At 26.5% G+C, this 20,584-nt stretch overlaps 1 protein-coding gene across 5 annotated transcripts; it reads left to right on the plus strand.

Annotated features, from left to right (window-relative positions):
• The first annotated feature begins 523 nt into the window (after nt 1-523).
• Rhogapp190 (Rho GTPase-activating protein 190) lies at nt 524-19,855 on the plus strand. Of its 5 annotated transcripts, XM_074238845.1 has the most exons (22): nt 527-1,089; nt 3,070-3,311; nt 3,394-3,872; nt 7,556-8,466; nt 8,650-8,859; nt 9,194-9,380; nt 9,456-9,571; nt 9,688-9,840; nt 10,334-10,572; nt 10,773-11,145; nt 11,243-11,494; nt 11,667-11,845; nt 11,953-12,136; nt 12,649-12,857; nt 12,966-13,373; nt 14,024-14,257; nt 14,551-14,733; nt 14,949-15,001; nt 15,085-15,481; nt 16,516-16,647; nt 16,887-17,034; nt 17,118-19,855. In XM_074238845.1, the coding sequence occupies exons 3-22, from the start codon at nt 3,690-3,692 to the stop codon at nt 17,314-17,316; spliced, it is 4,950 nt and encodes a 1,649-aa protein (XP_074094946.1). In that variant the 5' UTR covers nt 527-1,089; nt 3,070-3,311; nt 3,394-3,689; the 3' UTR covers nt 17,317-19,855. The 5 variants fall into 5 exon arrangements, with proteins under 5 accessions (XP_074094950.1, XP_074094946.1, XP_074094948.1 ...); XM_074238849.1 differs by having other exon boundaries at nt 524-1,089; nt 3,070-3,872; nt 12,966-13,106; XM_074238847.1 differs by having other exon boundaries at nt 528-1,089; nt 3,070-3,872; nt 12,667-12,857.
• The last annotated feature ends 729 nt before the right edge of the window (nt 19,856-20,584 follow it).

Here is a 20,584-nt window from a genome sequence, read left to right on the forward strand (position 1 = left end):
TTATCAAAAAGTTTCACATGTAAAAATTAATAAAAATCACAAGTAAAAATTTTTGGAAGCATTTTTTTATTGTAATTAATTTGTTAAAAAAATTTTTAAAATCAACAGCTGACGGCTAACTTCAGTGTTATAACTGCGCATGCGCGTGAAATTTAGTTTTAAAATTTCTCGCGAGAGCGCGCGTCAAACGCGCGCAGCTTTTCATTTTCAAAAACAAAATTTTTCGTAATTACATTTTACAAAAATATTAAAAGTTTAATCCATTTATATGTTTAACATATATTATTTAAAAATAACAATTTTTAATCGTGAAAAATAGTAATTTTAAAATTAGGATATATTAAAAAAATTTTTTATTTTATCAGAATAATAATAATAACAATAATCAATAAATAATTAATTAAAAAATAATGAATAAATAAATTTTGTGAAAAAATAATTTTCATAACCTAAAAATAAAATTAACATGAATGAATTCACGGTCATTAGGTTCATTCATAAAATCCGGAGTTTTTTTTATCATTATTAACCAGTCATGTAAATAAAATGATTTACATACATTTGATTATTAAAAAAGCAAATAATAACGGCATGAATAATAAAATAGACGAAATTTAAATTGAATAATAAAATAATAACAAAATGTTCGGAGCGTTGATAAGTATGAGCGAGAAGAAGAGTGAGATATATAATTATTTTTAATATTATTCTGTTTCGGTTTTTTGAATAAATCTGTCCCACTTCCACTGGAGGCATTAATGGAGTAAATGCTAGAAGTACTATACTAACCGAGAGGAAAACATAAATCCCAGTTCACAGTGTGGTGTGCTCTGATGGTGAGAGCCCACCCAGCAGAGCAAGATGGCTCCGCTCAGTACCACTAATAATCTACACATTTGACGTGATATTATTTACAATAAATCCAAATATTAATTACTTAAACAGTAACGCACTATCATCAGTAGAAGTTCTGTTGTTTTATAGACTTATTAAACAAATATTATTTTTGGTAAATAAGTGTAATAATAAAGTAATTGTGGATTTTAAATAAAAATTAACAAGAAAACGGCCGGTTGGCGTGCCAGACAGGTCAGTGTATTGCAATATCGAACTTTTCTTTTAGAACTTTATTATTTTATTTTCAGATTTTAATCAATTGTTTATTAACAATAACCACCCGTTAAAAATCCTCGACACTTCAGAGCACTTGGTTGAAATTTAGAATTATTTTTTATCAAAAAAAAAAAAAAAATTTATTAATTAGTATCTTTACTGAAACATTTCACGGTTGTGTACAAAAGCATATTGATCTATCCATGCCTGTCATTTTAATAGTTTTTTTTTTTTTTCAGGATATTTTTTAGAGCCACATTTGAGTATGCAAACGCTATCAGTAAATTGTAAATTATAATTACGCTTCCTTTTATTCGGCTTAAATAATTGAATAAGTAAAGAGCGGTTTTCTCGATTAATTTTTTATTGTTTTCATTTATATTAACAAGAATTAATTCTGAAAATATTGCCCAATTTATTTTTTTTAAAATTGGGTGTACCGAGCAATCGATAGATTTTTAATACATGCGATATTTAAATTTTACAATAAAAAAATGTCATTGTAATTATGATCAGTAATTATAGCTTGACAAGTTGCTTTATTTTTAGTTATTTTCATTTTATTTGCCATTGAATATCGATGGTATTTTATTGTGACCGTGAAATCTTTATTGAAATATTGGTTTTTAAATGTCAAATACGGTTTTATTAGACTTTTACACTCTATTGTTATTAATTCACGTTTCAATGAATTTTATTGTTTGAGTTTTAATTATAAAATTTAACTTATTTCTTTTTTTTTTATTATTGTAGACGCTCAATTTTTTTTTTAAAATAAATTATTTCCGATCCATCAGTTACATTCATTTATTACATAAAACGACTAAAAAAAAAAAAAAAAAAAAAAAAAAATTCATCCGTGTTATTTTAAAAATAGAGTTTTATTTGGATTGAAAATTTTTATTGCGTTTCATTTTATTCAAATTTCTATGAATCACGCAAACAACTAATTTATTTATTTTTCTTTCATCAAAACCTACGCTTTTAATTTTATAATTAAAAATAACAATTTTTGATAAATTAATTTATTTATCCCTCAGTTTAAATTTAATAAAAAAAAATTAACTATCGCTCCATTATATTTATGCATTGAATCAAAATTATTTAAATTAGTTTGGAATTAAAATATTCCATTATAAATTTACACTTGAAACTCTTTCATTAATTAACCATTGTTAATAAAAATATTTTTAATTAATAATAAAAACCAATATTTTAATTTTTATATTACTTTTTTATCTATTACTATAGTGTAATTACTAATTATAATACAAAAACATTAAACTAATTGAATAAATTATTTACCTCTACAGTTTAAATTATCTTAATTAATTACTTTATTATTAAAATAACGCATGTATTAAATTAATTATATACTCTAACTTTCTTAGTCTGAAAATATAAATTAGATTTGATGAAATTGGAGAGAAAATTTCAGTATGTCCGTGCGTGAAGCTTATGGTTGAATAAAAAATAAATTAAATATTTTAAATAAGTTAAAAAATTAATTTTTTTTCTAAATTTAAATTTTAAATAAAATATGTACTTATTTTATTTAAAATTATTATTTTTTTTTATTTATTTGACTCACAAGTACTACTTGAACGTTAAAAAAATTATTGATCCATATAAATGAAAACTATGAGTTTTGGAGCGCGATTGTTAGTCATCTGATCTAATTTAAAAGCATTATATTCTCTATAAAAGTCTAAGTAGAACATGTAATTCATTTCTTTAGATCTAAATTATTTTTCCTCGACAATAAAAGAAGAAAAAGGTGCTATAACGACCACAAAATCAATATTAACATAATTTAATATTAAAGTATAATGGTAATAGCTGTAGAATATAAATGCATGGAATGTTTTAATTAAAATTTTCCATTAAACATATGTTGTGTACGAATGAACATACATGAGAATTTTTTTACTACAACATTGAATTATTTTATTTCAGGTAAATTAACACAGTGCCATTCTCAAAATCACATTGCTCATTATTTGAAATTAAATAATTATTAAGCGTGTAATCGTGCTCTTTAATAGTGATTAATTAATTATTTACCTAAATAATAGAAATAATATAATAAAAAATTGATAATAATTACAAATGCAACGAATTTTCTTAAAATATATCAACGTGATGTTACGAACAAGAATTAATGAGTGGATTAAGTGATGGCATTTAATTAAAATGAGGTACAATAATATTAATCATAAAATTAATAATAATAATAATAATATTAAATAATAAAATTAATAATAATAATATTACTATTAGAGTAGTGATTTTAGAAAAATAAAATGGCAAAAATGTTGCCAAAAGGGACTTTTTTAAATTTTATATAAAGATTGTAACACAACGACCAAAGATAGTTAAAGCTGCAAAGACTTGAGAGTTAACAATAATTGTTGGGATGTGCAGGAATCCAGAAGATTGAAGGCCATATTGTGTCTAAGAGAGTTAACATTGAAATCCAGTGGCGAGTGATAGTAATTTTGCTAATTATAAACAGCTAGCTAATTAAATTAAGCTGAAAAAAATTATTATAATAATTATTATTGTTATAACAACAAATGAGTTTTAACATGGCACGTAAAAGTGATAATGTTAAGTGTATTAACATTGCGGTCGTTGGTTTGTCTGGTACTGAAAAAGACAAAGGACAAGTTGGAGTTGGGAAGTCATGTCTTTGCAATCGATTTATGAGATCACTTAGCGATGACTATAGTGTTGATCATATTTCTGTTTTATCACAGGTAATTAATAATCACATTAATTTATTAATTTTTTTTTTAGTATAATTTTTGGAGTAGAATTATTTATTTTTCATTTTTTAAGTCGGTAAAATATTGACTGAATTTTTTTTTTAAATATAATGATGATGAATTAATTCAATATCCATCATGTAAATTTCTTGGCTGATTGAAGTGAAAAATAAATAAATCTTTAATCAATATAAATTTTAATTCAAAATTCTGATGAATTACTTGATTAATCGTGTGACATAGCACGGCTCATGCATTGTATTATCAAACAATGTAATGTACTTGGTTACACTTAATAGTATTAATATTTGAAATCAGTAGTGTAGTTATGTTTTATCACGGTATAACAATAACTTATTGAAATAATTCATTACTTCTTTGTCAATTTCACGATTCATTCAATATCACCAAACTGTAATTAGCGACATCGATATTTTATAGAAAAAGGTATTTCAACAAAAGGTAATTGATGGACAAATTAATTTAAAATGTCCAGTCATTGTTTTATTGACGTTTCAATTTACATTTAAACTCTTTATTTATTTTTAACGTTAATATTTTTATGTTTTATGATATTTGATTGTTAATTATGATTAAGTCTACTAGAGTATTATACACTTGTGTCAATATTTTATCATGACTTAAAACTCAATTAAAATAAATGTTTAATTATATATTTTGGAATTAATTTTGAAATGACTCCTAAGTTTTCTAAATTTTTCCGTAATTTAAAATGAACCTCTGCACATTTTTCAAAAAAAAAAAAAAAAAAAAAAAACAATTAATTTCTAGCTGCAATCATACGCAGCATTGGCTTTGAATTCTCTCTAAATGTTATTTTTTAATCTTTATTATTTTTTTTTTTCTAATACTAGTGCAAATGACTTTATTTTCTTTCCAAATAGAGGAAACAATCTAAAAATACTTTGCAATCATTAATTTAAAAATATTTTTACTGGAAATAAAAATAAAATAATTTTTTATATTCTATAGTTATTTTTTAAATTAAAATTCAATATTGTTAATTTCATTTAAACATTTGAAAATTCAATTTTCTGTAATATCGACATTTTGAGATCCTTAGAAGCTATTTCGATTATTTTTAATGTGCTTTAGTGTTTATGGTTGATACTAACGATGAAAAATGAAACAAAAACTATATCCTAGGGTGGGTCAAAAAAATCGAATAATTTATTTTTGATTTTATACTCTGAAAAATAGGTTCGTAGACACCTAAAAAGAATTCTCTCCAAGTATAAGCTCTTAATTATAACGGGAAGGTCCTCCGCTTTGCGGGTTTCTATTTTTTCGAATAATCAGATAAAAAAATTTATATCTCGCTTCCAACTGCTTGGAAAAATATTCCGTGGCATAGATTTTGTGAGAAATTGAATGCTTTACAAAAAGGTCTTTTATGACTTTTTCAAAAACTCAACCGATTAAAAGATATTCATAGTTGAAGTTTGGCTATTTTAAGGAAAATATTCGTTTTTATTATGAATTTTATAAGTCGATGAAAAAAAATTATTTCGGATTGCGGAACTCATGATTTTGTAGGAAATTTACTGCTCTACAAAAATGGTCTCTTATGATTTTTTGATTAAGTGAAGCCGTTACGAGATATTCATCGTCAAACATTAACGAATATCAATATTTCCAGTTTTTGATCAATAATTCGATAAATTTTAATTTAAACTATGAGTTTCAGGAAAATTTTCATAAATTTGAGTTTCGATCGATAAAGAAATGTTATAAACAATTTTTTTAATATTGTTTTCAGTCTTGAGCTTGTTTGATTGCATTAAAACAAGAAATTAGAGCATTTTTTTCGACATATAGCCAATGATTAGTTTAATTTGAAGTGAATGACATATTTCTTTGTCAAATTTAATATGAAAAGTATTGAATCAAGTGAGAAACAACCAGTATTTAACTTTTTTATAGATAAATTTTTTATTGAATTATCAATTGCAATATAATTGTCTATATTTTTAACATAACAGTACGCTATTACTATAAATAATTTCTTTTATTACAATTTGGGAATGTTTTTGATGTTCTTTGACAACTTGCAATAAGTACTGGAATTGTTCTTCATTTTTGTCAAGCATTGATTATATTCACTAACTAATGCAACAGCTCGCTCTGCTGAATCATTGACAACTTTTAGTTGTTGAAAGTATTCTTTATTTTCGAGATAACTCTCATTAGTAGGCCATAATTCAACATCGACATCAAGAAAGTCATACGGTAGATCGAAGATTTTGAAAAGATTTAATGACTTTTTAGACACAAAGTCACTCAGAGTTCTCTGCGCCAATGAATTCAAATCTTTTTTAGCAATTACAAATCTTTTAGCTTTAGAATCTGTACCTTCACGAGTATTAACAGCTTCAACAATACTTTTTTTTACTTCTAATGGAACGCCATCGTCAAACAGTGATAAAATGGCAAGTTCATCGCTCAAATACCATAAGTGCGAAATCATTTTTTCACACGTAGCTGAAGAAATCAAAGGATTGATATGTTTGTACTCCAATAAATTTTTCATAAACTGCAAGTCATGATAAGCAGCAGTTGTTGCAGAAGTTGATGAAAACCAAGCTTTTAAATACAATGTGACTATAAAAATACAGAAATGACGAAGACCATGCAATTCTTTCTGAGAGAGTTTGAATTCATCTCTGAATAGATACATTTTCAAACTATAAATGGCCTTAGCCATCCATCTAGCATGATGAACAGCACCAGGACGTTTGAAAGAAATCTTTTCTTGAGGCATTTCTCCAAGGAAAATCAATGATAATTCCAATAATTCTTTATCTAACTTATTATAACATTTCTTTATCGATCGAAACTCAAATTTATGTAAATTTTCCTGAAACTCATAGTTTAAATTAAAATTTATCGAATTATTGATCAAAAACTGGAAATATTGATATTCGTTAATGTTTGACGATGAATATCTCGTAACGGCTTCACTTAATCAAAAATCATAAGAGACCATTTTTGTAGAGCAGTAAATTTCCTACAAAATCATGAGTTCCGCAATCCGAAATAATTTTTTTCATCGACTTATAAAATTCATAATAAAAACGAATATTTTCCTTAAAATAGCCAAACTTCAACTATGATTATCTTTTAATCGGTTGAGTTTTTGAAAAAGTCATAAGAGACCTTTTTTGTAAAGCATTCAATTTCTCACAAAATCTATGCCACGGAATATTTTTCCAAGCAGTTGGAAGCGAGATATAAATTTTTTTATCTGATTATTCGAAAAAAATAGAAACCCGCAAAGCGGAGGACCTTCCCGTTATAATTAAGAGCTTATACTTGGAGAGAATTCTTTTTAGGTGTCTACGAACCTATTTTTCAGAGTATAAAGTCAAACATAAATTATTCGATTTTTTTGACCCACCCTACTATATCCCTCGATTTTTTCACCACTATTATATTTAACTTTCTGAATCCGCCTATAAAAAGGCTCTGCGTAAAGTGCTATAAATCGGAATTGCCCATCAAAAACAGACCATAGTACTAAAAAAAAAAAAATCGATTAATTTTTTTAGCCGGAATTATATTTCTAGTACAGTTTTTGTAGTTATATAAATGGTATCTTAAGAGTTTGAATAATGCATGTATTTATTAAATAAATGATTATTTTTTTTTTCCAGTCGGATTTCAGTGGTCGTGTTGTAAATAATGATCACTTTTTATACTGGGGAGAAGTGACAAAAGTTGCTGAAGATGGAACAGAGTATCAATTTCAAGTAATAGAACAATCAGAATTCATAGACGATGCATCATTTCAACCATTCAAAGGCGGGAAAATGGAGCCGTATGCCAAGCGATGCGCTGCTACTAAAATAACCAGCGCTGAAAAATTAATGTACATTTGTAAGAATCAATTAGGAATAGAGAAAGAGTACGAACAAAAAGTATTGCCTGATGGTAAATTAAATATCGATGGTTTTTTATGTGTATTTGACGTTAGCGTGGTACCGAATCGTTCAATAGAGAAACAAATAGAAATAGTATCGAACATTCTGAATAATTTGATAAAAACTAAAAAACCAATTTTATTAGTGACTACCAAAAACGATGACGCTAATGAGCAGTACGTAAAGGAGGCTGAAAAATTAATATCACGCAAAGAGTACAAGAGTTCTATTTCTGTTGTCGAAACATCATCTCACGAGAATATAAATATTGATGCTGCATTTCTAGTCTTGGCACAAATTATTGATAAAACTAAAGTTAGGAGTAAGATAATACCTTTTAGTGAAGCCGCTAGATTAAGAAAAGAGCTGTTAGATGCTTCGACAGAATCTTTGCAAAGATTAATACGTATACATGTTACGGATTACCGCGCGCTATGGTCACAAGCTTCGAAAAAACTTGCTCAGCACAAAGAGTTTAATAACTTTGTTGAATTGTTTGGTATCGACGCTACGCAGAGGCTATTCAGGCGACATATTAAAAAGTTGAAGGATGAACAAATAGCCAAAAAAATACAAGGGTATTTAGATATGTTGCCAGATATTCTTCATGAAATTTGTCCTGACATTTCCAGTCTTATTAATGAGTAAGTTTTATTATTTAATTTTTTTAGTAGCAATAAAAAAATTCATTTAAAATTAATCGTTTATTATAAAGACTTCAAGCGATAAAATTTCACCTCCTAAATTTATTTAGCAATAAAAATAAATATGAAGCATAATATTTATTAATATATTTTATTGAAGTAAATAATTTTTAAATTTAATAGAGAATGGTCAACAGTACAACAATTTATAAAAGAACATCCAGATTTTCATCAACACTTCTACGAATGTCCTGAAGACATATCGTGGATCGATTATGACTTTGGTGAAAATAATACCTCAAAAATTCCATATGAAGTTCTTGAGACACCGGAAGCTGAGACAGTCTTTAAAAATCACATCAACGCTCTGCAACAGGAACAAAGACGATTAGAGTAATTATGTTTTTTTTTTAATTACTTATTATTTTATCAAATGAATATTTATTATTAATTATAATTATAGTAATAAAAAAATATATAATAATGCTTTTGCTTTATTTTGGGTGGCGTTTCTTTGAGCAGACTTCCAAAGAGGTAATTTGTTAGTTAAATAATTGCTTTAATTTAATTAATTATTTGTCTCACTAATAGCATGCTTAGGAAACTAACTTGATATTATAACGAAAAAATAAATTGTAAAGCATTGAAGTAAAAAATGATTTGAAAGTTTTAATATCTGGTATTTATGTATATATTTATATTTTTATACATAATATTTTTTTATCAGATGGAAAAAGCAATTTAAACAATTGCTAGAGGAAACTGGGTACGTAACGCCTGGAAAACATTTGTCAGAAGTACGAGTACTGTTCATGGGTCGCGAATGTTTTGAAGCACTTTCTCATCATGATTGTCAAGAAATTTACGAGCAACATCAGAAGGAAATAATTGAAAGAGCTAAACATAATTTTCAAGTATAAAAATATTTATATATTTTTTTATTGTTTATTGTTTATATTTATATTTATTAAATATTTTATATTTACCAGGAACTCTTACTCGAGCACGCGGATTTGTTTTATCACTTTAAAAGCATAGCTCCGTCTGGCACTATTACGCAAGATGATATTAAGGAAATAACAGACGCTTTAATAGACGACTTTAGGTAATTCCATAATATAATTCTAGTAATTTTTTGATAATTATTTAATTGCACCTTGTAGTATTTAATCATTGTTATTTTATAAACTACTAATTATGTTTTCATTATTATTTCAAAAGGTACAAGACATTGGATAGACTTGATCAGGATAGAAAATTGATGCTTTTCCAACATCTTGGCTTCGTTCATTGTCCAATTAGAGAACATTGTCCAGCATTTCCTAACTGCATGGATGCTCTTATTGAAAGAATACTCGGCACTAAGGCTCACAGGTATATTATTTTTTTTTTTTATTTCTATTGAAAAATGTTAACTAATTTTTTCAATAATTAATAATACATAGTACAATAAAAAAAAAAAAAAAAAAAAAAAAAAACTACTCATGTGTGGCTGAAGATTGAACAATTTTTTTATTTTTTATTTTTTTATTTATTTAATTCAATCATCAGAAATAAATAAATAATATTAATTATATATTTTTCTATGAATCAACGGAAATTTTAATCATAAAAATAAAATATTTAAAAGTAATCGATTGAATTATTAAATAGTTGAAATATTTTTTTTAGTGAAAGATTATCTAGAGATTAAACTTTATTAAAATTCTATTAAAGACGTATTAAACTTTTAAATCAATTAAATTTTCATTTAAAATAGGATTTAAGTGAAATTAAACTAGTTTATATTAATTGGATGTTTAATAATAATAAATAGCGTCTTAGAGGAAACTATTAGTTATTAATCTAATGAATTATTTATTTATAGACCGTCATCATGGAATCACAGCAGTCAATGGCAATTAACATCCGAAAATAATCAATTAAATTTAGTAATACTAGGTAGCAATGGACTTGGAAGTGAATTCGCTCAGGAAATAAAAATGCAAACAGATGACGATGAAGTGGAAATTGATTGTCAGTTATATACACTCGGTTATCGAGTTATTGACGGTGACGTTGGATTACCGCACAATTCATTTACAACGTCGGATTTTATGCCACATGGTGAGTCATTAATTTATGCTTGTATACTGATTGAAGAGCAATGTCATTATGTAATTTTATAGAAACAAAAACAATAACATCAACGTTACATTAGGGTGTTTTATTTCATAACGATATATATGTATATATATATATACATTTTTTTTTTTTGGTAGATTTATTTATAAATGTTACAATAACGAAACAATTATTCATTGTAGGTTCATTCTGTATCTACGCAAATGAAGACTCATTTGAATACATTCGGTTGTCGTTGGAAAAAACATTGCTTTCAAATTTGGAGCAGGAAGATCGATTGCCATTTCAGGGATTACCAATAGTAATAATGTTCGTACCTGACATAACTATTGACGAAATGGAGGCGATGAGACTACGGGAGGAGGGGCAAAATTTAGCTGACAGTTTACAGTGTCCGTTCATCGATGTCTGTGTCGAAGATTTGGAGCCAGATAAGCGCTTTCCTCACTCATTAGTCAAAGAGGCCCTTCAGCAGCTCATACAGTCGATTAATCATCGTGCTGGTTTTTTAAATATTTACCAAAGTGTTATTGAATGCCTGGAACCCGATATCAGGTCAATTATCAACTATAATTATCAATGTGGCTAATTAGTAATTAATATTCATAGATTAATATATTGATTGTAATTTTTTTGTCTCTCTGTTACACAGAATAATAATGTGTATGTTTTGCGGTGATCCTTACTCTGTGGAAAATGTTCTGGGTCCTCTATTAAGCCATCAGTGTTGTTTTTTAAGCGGTGAAAAGTCAATTGTTCTCGAAACATTTCTCGGAGACTCTAAGCGACGTGTTGAAGTTATTATATCGAGCTTTCACGGTGCTAATGCATTTCGTGATGAATTGGTTCATGGCTTTATTTTAGTTTACTCAACTAAAAGAAAAGCTTCTTTAGCAACTCTCAAGTATATTTTATTTTATTTATTTTTTTTTTATTTAATTTTTAATATCAAAATTAATCACAATGTTTCACCAATTTTTTTTTGTCAAGCTTACAATTGATGATACTAAAAATTAAATTTTATTAATTAATTAAACCGAAAAAAATTAACAATTCTTGTTGTATGTCTATAACAGCGCATTTTCAATGAACATCCCAAATCTACCAATTCAAATAATGGCAGTAACGGACACCGGCGGTGCAAATGCTTTCTTCAGTAATGATCTATCTCACATGCTTATCACTGAAGGAAACGCAACCGCAGACCGACTTCAAGCGCATTTCATGACTTCAGCTTCTAGTTGTCAACAAAAAAGTAATAACTAATTACATTCTATTGCTTCTGTTGAAATAAAAAATTTTTTTTATCAAAAATATATTTATTATAAATTATAAATAAATAAATTAATCAATTATTTACAGCGGCATTTTATACGCCATTCTTCAAGGAAGTTTGGGAAAAAAAACCCGAAATCGAGCAAGCGTTTAATATGGAAGAACCCGGTAATTTAAATGACAGTGGTGAAGGTACTTTGGAATACTCAGCATTACATCCGATGCCGCCACCAAGGCATGAGAGTTATCATCTTCAGACTCCAGACGATGGGTAAGGCATCTACAAATAATTTTATTTATTTATTGAAGGTAGTTATAATTTATTTAAGTTTGTTGAAATTAATTTTTTATTGCTTTTTTTTAACCCTTGAAAGATACAGTTTGTTCCAATTTTGAACTTTTGTGGGTTAAATTTATTAAAAAAAAAATATGAGCTTAGATTTAGAAGCTCATCCTGACATTATACTCATTGAGACTTTTCATTTAAGTACCCATATCAATTTTTCATATATTTTATATATTTATATATATTATATAAATGTATATATGAAAAATATATAAAAAATGCATGTGGGTACTCAAATGAAAGCTCTTGATGAGTGTAACATCGGAATGAGCTTATATCTTTAAAAATGTCAACATTTAAGAAAGTACAGTGCAATTTAACAAAAGTCATTATTTAATAAAGCACAATTTTAATTTTTATAGTGACTGCAAGGGTGCTAGTTATTAATTATTAAAAATAACTGATTTATTGTAATCTAAAAATCTAATGAAAAGCAGTATGTCTGTAACTTTCAGAAGTGGATCGGAGTCGTACGAGCAATTGACGCCTGATGGTGAACTCGGTGATACAGTATTGAATGAACAATTTAATGATCATCGGGCCACACCTAGCGATGACAGTGATATTTACAGTCAAGTTGATTTTCATCGGGAAGAAAGAGAACGTGAGTTACTCAAAGGCGGGGACTTTGCTAATAAGTTAACAGGTTTGTTTGTTTATTTATTTGTTTAATAATATAAAAAGAAATAGTTATATTTAATGTAAACTTGGGCTTTTTATTTATTTAAATCGTAATTTATTTATTTTTGAATAGGATGGGTGAAAGATACATTCAATATGCATCACGATGGAGTATCAAACACGTACTCGCACCGAGCATTTACTACAGGCCGTAGAAACATCTCGCAGACAAAGTCACGACCGAAAGGCAACAGCCAAACGTTAAAACAACCGGGTAAAATAAATTTAAAAGACTTTTCTAACGTGACGGATGCGATAGCACGTATGAGTGTTGGAGAAAAAATGGAGCATGGTTCGAAAATGATGGGCCATGCGCCGCTAGCTACTCCGGAACTAGTAGATCTTGAGTACGCTCATCCCAAAGACGTTGTGACTAATCTTTATCCGGCTTACGAGGGAGAGTATGCGTACGCTCTTGTACAGGATTCTATTTCGAATAATAAATCTAAATTACGGCATAGACGTGAAAAAGGTCAACCTTGTAAGTTTCTTTTATTTGAAAAGTTAATCAATAGATAAAATTGTTGATAATTCGTCCATCGATTTTAGTTTTGCAGTTACTAAAAAGGCTGTTATCTCATTTTATTTTTAATCGTCATATAAAAATTTTTCAATATTGCTTCAGTCTATTTTCCAATATCACTATTCAATAAGTTATATTTCAAAGTTTTCAACTATAGATTTTAAATAATTTAGGCATTCCACGACCTTTGTATGAATTTTCACAGCTGACATTTTTTTTATCCTTTTCCCAATAGATGACGTAAAAAATTGAAACTGAAATAACGAGCTTTAAGCATTAAAAAAAAAACAATTATTATTGCTCTAATCAGGTCTAAATTCTATAATAATTAATTTAAATCAGGATGTTGCAGGCAAAATGATATATTTTTTATTTCATTTAATTTCTGATGATGTCAGAATAAAACTGACTGATTTAAATAAATTATTAACAAAAAAAAAAAAAAAAATGAAAATTTTTTTTTATCTTTATGTAGTAATTTTATCTGAAAGCTCATTATTTCTGATATTAATTCTTTAAAGATGAATTATCCAGCAATTTTTTATAAATCTAGATGCGATATAATTTTATTATGCAAATATGGTAAATTTTTATTTGTTTGTCAACAGCATACAGCGATTCCGACTCGGAGTGGAGTTCACTAGAGCGTCAGCGGGCAGACGCTCTCAGCAAGACGAATAAAAAACCCTCGAGTTACAAGCGGACACGTAAGAAACGTACCGCAATACCGGTGGCAACTCCAAAAGTACCTTCTCTAGCTAGTATGGTCAGTGGTGATGGTAGCATTGGTATCAATTTCACCAAGGACGACAAGAATTGGCGCATCGATCCAACTGAACGCGGTAAGATAATTAGCTACCTCTTGTATTATAGTATACATTATATTAAATAACATTATGCATACATAATATACGATATATATATATATATATATATATATATATATATATATATATATATATATATAATAATATATAAATAGTTATTGTAAATGAATGCTATTACTGTGTATATAACAGAGTATAAATGTTATGTATTAATGTAAATATCTATGACTATCTATGTGTTGCTTGAATGACATAAAGTTACCCAAGATAGTATAGTCAATCTATTATTATTATTATATATTCAATAGTATCAAGTGAAACACCAGATAGTTCTGAGTCAAGTGAACCAGAGCACGGTACAAGATCAAGATTAAAACCAAATAAACACGCCGGTGCGGTTAGTGTGAGAAAGAGATTTGGAAATTCAGCGGCTACGCTGCAGCATCCCTTCAACCTAAAACATGTGACTCAGGATATGTTCAGTGTGTCCTGTGAGTCCCAAAATAAAATTAAAATAAAAATTCAATTGAATTGTAATCATTAGTGACAAAAAAAAAAAAATTCAATTTTTATTATTTTAATATTAATATTTTATTGTTATTAATTACTATTAATATTATTATTATTTTTGTTCCCTTGTAAATTGCATCTCTGCATGAATTAATTATTTATAAATTTATCCTAATAATTGTAAATTTTATTGCAGATGATGAATCCAGTCTGGACGTCTCTTCACCTCGGGAAATTAATTCACCCAGTGTAAGTATTTTATTATTTTGGTATCTTTGTTGGATAATTAATGCGTAAAGTTAGAGCGTAAAATGAGAGTGTTAAAATTACAGTTTGGAATATTAACGAAGGGTAAGGACTGTGACAAGCTGACGCGCAAGAAGGACAAGCAAAAGGCTAAAGAGGACGAGAAGTTGGAAAAGCGAAGGCAGAAAGAGGAGAAGCTCAAAAAACATGCTGAAAAAGAACGAGAGCGCGAGAAGAAGAAGCAGGAGAAAATTAAACAAACCAAAGGACCTGGTGGTACTGGAGGCGCTGGTGTCTCTTTAACGGGCCAAAGTCAATTGTCACTCATTGAAGATTTCGCACAGAGTGAAACTAACCGGATACCTTTATTTTTGGAAAAATGCGTGCGGTTTATTGAAGAAGAGGGGTTGGATTCTGAGGGAATTTACAGGGTTCCTGGAAATCGGGCTCATGTTGAGTTACTTTTCCAGAAATTCGAAGAAGGTAATTTTTTTATTTTTATTTTTTTTTCCAATAACTTGTGGAGTAAATTTTTTATTGGTAAAATTAAAGGAAATTTCATCTACATTTTTACGAAATCTGCGTAAACAATAAGAACTGAAAAATTATATAGAAAATTCTAAAAAGAATGTAAATAAAATTTCAATCGAATAATTCATATCTAAACTAATGGAAAATTCATTTGATGATACTATAAAAAAAGTAGGTTACTGGACAGATAAAAAAGATATTAAAGTTTGTAGGTAGAACCCTGTGGTGTTTTATTAAATTCACTTCCGTATTCTGTTTTGAAATAAAGTTTGGCAACGTTTTACGATTAAATAAATTACAACTGTTTTTGTTTATAACCGCGAAGTGCAATAATGACAGCAAACAATCTAAAAATAATACATAGAATAATTTGCAAGATATAACACTTATTTTCAAATGATTTATTGTTTTTTAACTGTTTAAAAATTTCTCAGTATTGATTTTTACTTATTTTATGGCATAATATATTTAGAATTTTAAATCAAACTAAATTATTACTCGATATAAAAAATTACAAAAGACTTTTCTTTACAATTTACAGTAAAAGTATTTAATTAATAATTATAATTTACTTTTTATTATTAAATGAACTGAGACCTTTGATGTTTATATAGCGTTTTACGGAAAGTAGGAATAATTAACCACGATCTTTATGTATATAGTTTTAATTATTATAATTAAATGTTAAAACCTTTATGCTATTTTTTCTTTTGTAAGTTTTACCTGAAACAATAATTGAATAGAGTAAAAGGGCTTTGGAGAAACAAATTTTAGTATTTTTCGACACAATTAATTCCAAAGATTAAATTCATGAATTGTACAATAGGAAGTCGAATAATAAACCTTTAGATGTTTAGTTTCAAAGTATTTGGTCTAGTAAATCCCTCAATGTCATTAAAGATTATGTATAATGTTGTTACAAAGCTGAAGTTGAACATTCTAAAATAAATAAATTAATTCATATGATCCCAATTCTATTGTTTCAGATGGTAATGTTGACATACATCTATTGGACATTCCGGTAAACGCAGTTGCAACAGCACTCAAGGACTTCTTTTCAAAGCGATTACCACCACTTATTGACAAGGAACGTATGATTGAATTAGAAAATATCTCTGGTATGTATTATTTTATAATTAATCTAAATCAGGATGTTGTAGACCAAAATAATGTTATGTTTTTTATTTAATTTATTTTAACAAGTGACGTTTGGTCAGTTTTATTCTGACATCATTAGAAATAAAATGAAATCAAAAATATAATATGTAATATTTTAGTTATAAAAAAAATTAACAAATTTCTGAAGAATCAAATAATAAAAATAATTTCTTTTTTTTTTTTTTTTTTTTTTAATTAGGTGCAAGGGGTACAAGTAAGCCAATGTCTGCAACGGGTATGAATATGGAAGATCCTAGCTGTAGATTACTCGCCTTACGATCAATGCTTAATCAATTAAATCCAGTTAATTTTGATGTTTTGAAATTTATATTTCAACATTTCGTAAAGTAATTATTCTTTATTTTTTTTTTTTTATTGTTATTTTTAATTGTTATATTTAATGAAATTAATTAAAAAAAAATGTTTACAGGGTGGCTGAGAACTGTAAGTTAAATAGCATGGATAGTAAAAATTTGGCAATTTGTTGGTGGCCGACGTTATTGCCAATAGAATTTAACGACTTGGGTAGATTTGAAGCCATGAGACCTTATTTGGAGGACGTTGTTCAAACGATGATCGATCAGTATCCCTTTCTTTTCTGTGACAAAGAAGCTATCGTCATGGTTTAGTAATGGACTATCACTATCAATATACAACAAATTAGGATCTATATTAATGAAAAAAGTACATTTTTAAATCAGAGAGGTCTTAATCCTCTTTTAATAATAATACTAATACTAATACTAATAATAATCATTAAAATATACAAAGCAAATAAATTTGCACTAGTCCAATTGTACTGGGTTAAAAAATCGGTCATAATTTGAAGCGTCAAAAATTTTTTAAATTAATTATCAACGGTCGAGTTATAACAACGAGTCAATCATGGTGTCATATAAAATACTAAAATATTATTGACGGTTTTATTAATTTATTTAAAATACTAATTTTTAGTATGTAAGTTGCGAATAATTTTTTAGCGTCTAAAATTTTTTTTTTGCAATTTATTTACACTAAAAAAATTAAAAAAAAAATGCATACATCAGCATTAAAGTTGATAAGTAATAGAAATAAAAACAAAAGGTAAAATTTGTAAATTAACTATATTAAATCAATAGTAAAGTTATTTGATAAAAATAATAAAAAGACATGTTTTAGGTTGTGCCATGCCAATCGTATCTGGTTTTTTAATAGAAGTAGATATCGATGCACGGCGGTGATATATAATCTATTTGCTTATACCATTCCGTCTAATTAAGAAAAATGATAATTATAAATGACGATTAAGTAAATAAAACGATTTTAATATTAATGTAAATCGTTTTATAATTTTAATAATGATATTAATAATTATAATGATTGAGTGATTAAGTAAACCAAACCAAGAGTACTTTTTACTCATAAACCAATTTTATGGACAATCCATAGCAAAAAAGAAACATGTCAGTGCATCTGAAATTCTTGTAAATAAAGAAAAAAAAAAAGCAGACTCAGGCATAGAACGTTTGTCCCGAAATAATAAATTAAAAAATAAAATAATAAAGTAGACTAAAGTGATTAGCTGTCGATGGTTTGATATTGAAAGTCGTCAAGGTTATTATTAAACAAAATAATAAATGATAACAATAATAATAATAATTCGAGTACTTAGTCTGACGAAATGCTTCGGTCAAGCAAATGTGGACAATAGTTATCATTATATGTGCCATTTATACAAATTGGTATTGTGAAAATGAATAGTCAATTGCCCTTTTTGGTGATTTGATGTCTGACCACATTTGAGATTAAAAAAAATTTTTTATAGTAATGCTGGTCTTTAAATAATGACGCATAATAACTGCCTCCAAGTATCGTAACAATGCAAATGTGTTTAGGCAATTTATTGTCCTTTAAATAAAATAAAGATTAATAATAATGATGATGATGATGATTATTATTATTATTATTATTATTATTATTATTATTATTATTATTATTATTATTATTGTTATGAAGACAATGATGAGAATAAAAATATTAAAAAGGATTAAACCCAAGATGAAGAATTTAATGAGTGAAGAAATTTTTTAACGAATTTTGGAGCTAGAGTTAAATTTTTGACTAGAATTTAAAAATATTTTTTTTTTTAAGTTTTTGTGGGAATATTTATCGCGTGATGCTCGAGAAATTTTTTTTGTTGCTTTGAAGACGGATGTTTAATGTTATGTCATGCTTTTTGTGTAAGATTATTTTTTTTATCTAATTTTTTTGTTTCAATTATCAGATGTTAAACATTTATATTTTTTTTTTTAGGAAAAAAATTTGTTGCAAATTTTAATTGTAATTAATATACATTTGTTTATATTTTTTAAGTGAAATTTTTTTACTGACGTATAAGAGAAATTTTCTAGCAATGTTATTATTTTTTTTTTTTTTTTATCAAAATTCAGTATAGCGACGTAAAGAATAAATCTAGAAAACATTATTAATTCTAAAAACAATTAAAAAAATAAATTAAATAATAATTTAAAAATAAAATAAAATATTAAAGTTTGTAATATAATTTTAAAAATTGAAAATAGAAAAAAATTTTTTTTAAGCCGTATTTACCTAATTTCTTTGAAGTAGTAACTAGTAGGAAAATGATACGTCATAGAGAAGTTTCACTTCTTACCTGTGTACTCTGGTACACATACATATTTTTTTTTCTGTGAATCTGTATATATATATTTAGTTAATTTTTTTTTTTAATTTTAATTTTAGTAATTTATATTGATATTAAATTTTTGGTTGAAAAAATTTTAATTTTAAGTTAAAGACTCACAAAAAATTAACATCTGATAGTTATATGAATAATCAAATGCAAAAGTTAAATATTACGTCTTCGAGGATTTGCATAGACGCTTGGAAGCTTGATCAGTGTTAAATTTATACTAAAATACGGGAAAAAAAAAAAAAAAAAAATTAATAAAAAAATTGTAATGTAATATTTCTAAGAATACCATTGAGTACTTGATGAATACTCAGTGATTTGTAATTGTTCCAATTTAGTAGTATCGAGGTTTTATACATTCGTACATACATAATATAACATGTAACAGTGTAATAGAAAAAAAAACTTGAAAAAATGAAAAAAAAAATATTAAGTGATAAATGTGTGTCGCGTTTGAAGTTTTATAATTAAACAAATCCGATGCAAATGAAAAAATGATGAGCGATCGTTGACTTATTTTTTCCTCACTGTGTACTTGAAGCATCTATTGTCTAAGTTTATTGACTATTGTCTCGTTGTAATTCTCATGAATCTTATAAAAAGAAAAAAAAAAAAACAAATTTCTATCTTCGTTATTAATTCCCGAGCAAAAAAATTTCTTTCGTTATAAATTTGAAGTTGAATTTTATCCGGAAATTCTATTTTTGATTCCGATTATAATTTAATCGTAAATTGGTCTTGAAGGTTGCGAATTTTTTTTATCTTTACAAAAGAAAAAATGACAAAGTTGAAATAAAAATAAACTCATATCTTATTAATTAAATTTTAAAAATTAAAATCTAGTTTGTGTAAAAAAAACATTAAATTTTGCTAATTAATGTTGAAAAATAATATCTTCTAAGACAAATTTGTGATAAATATATTCGTATAAAAAATAAAATTTCACAATAAAATTAAAATTTAAATTAATGATGAAAGGAATTTATTTTTTGCGCAAGTGGATTTTTATAATTATAATAACTCTAAATATCAATGCCTAACAATGTTCTGGCAGTTTTATCACATCATTGGCCTCTTCTTTTTACATATAAAACCCCAATAAATTATTAATTACCAGGGACCTACAGTAAATAATAAATAATTACCACAATAACTATAATTATTAATTGAATCATTACTTAATAATACTAAAATAATAATTAAAA

This window comes from Cotesia typhae, unplaced genomic scaffold (genome assembly GCF_013202065.1).
Source record: "Cotesia typhae breed Kobodo isofemale line unplaced genomic scaffold, CoteBio_Ctyphae contig_23, whole genome shotgun sequence".
In the NCBI taxonomy this organism is placed as follows: Eukaryota; Metazoa; Arthropoda; class Insecta; order Hymenoptera; family Braconidae; genus Cotesia; species Cotesia typhae.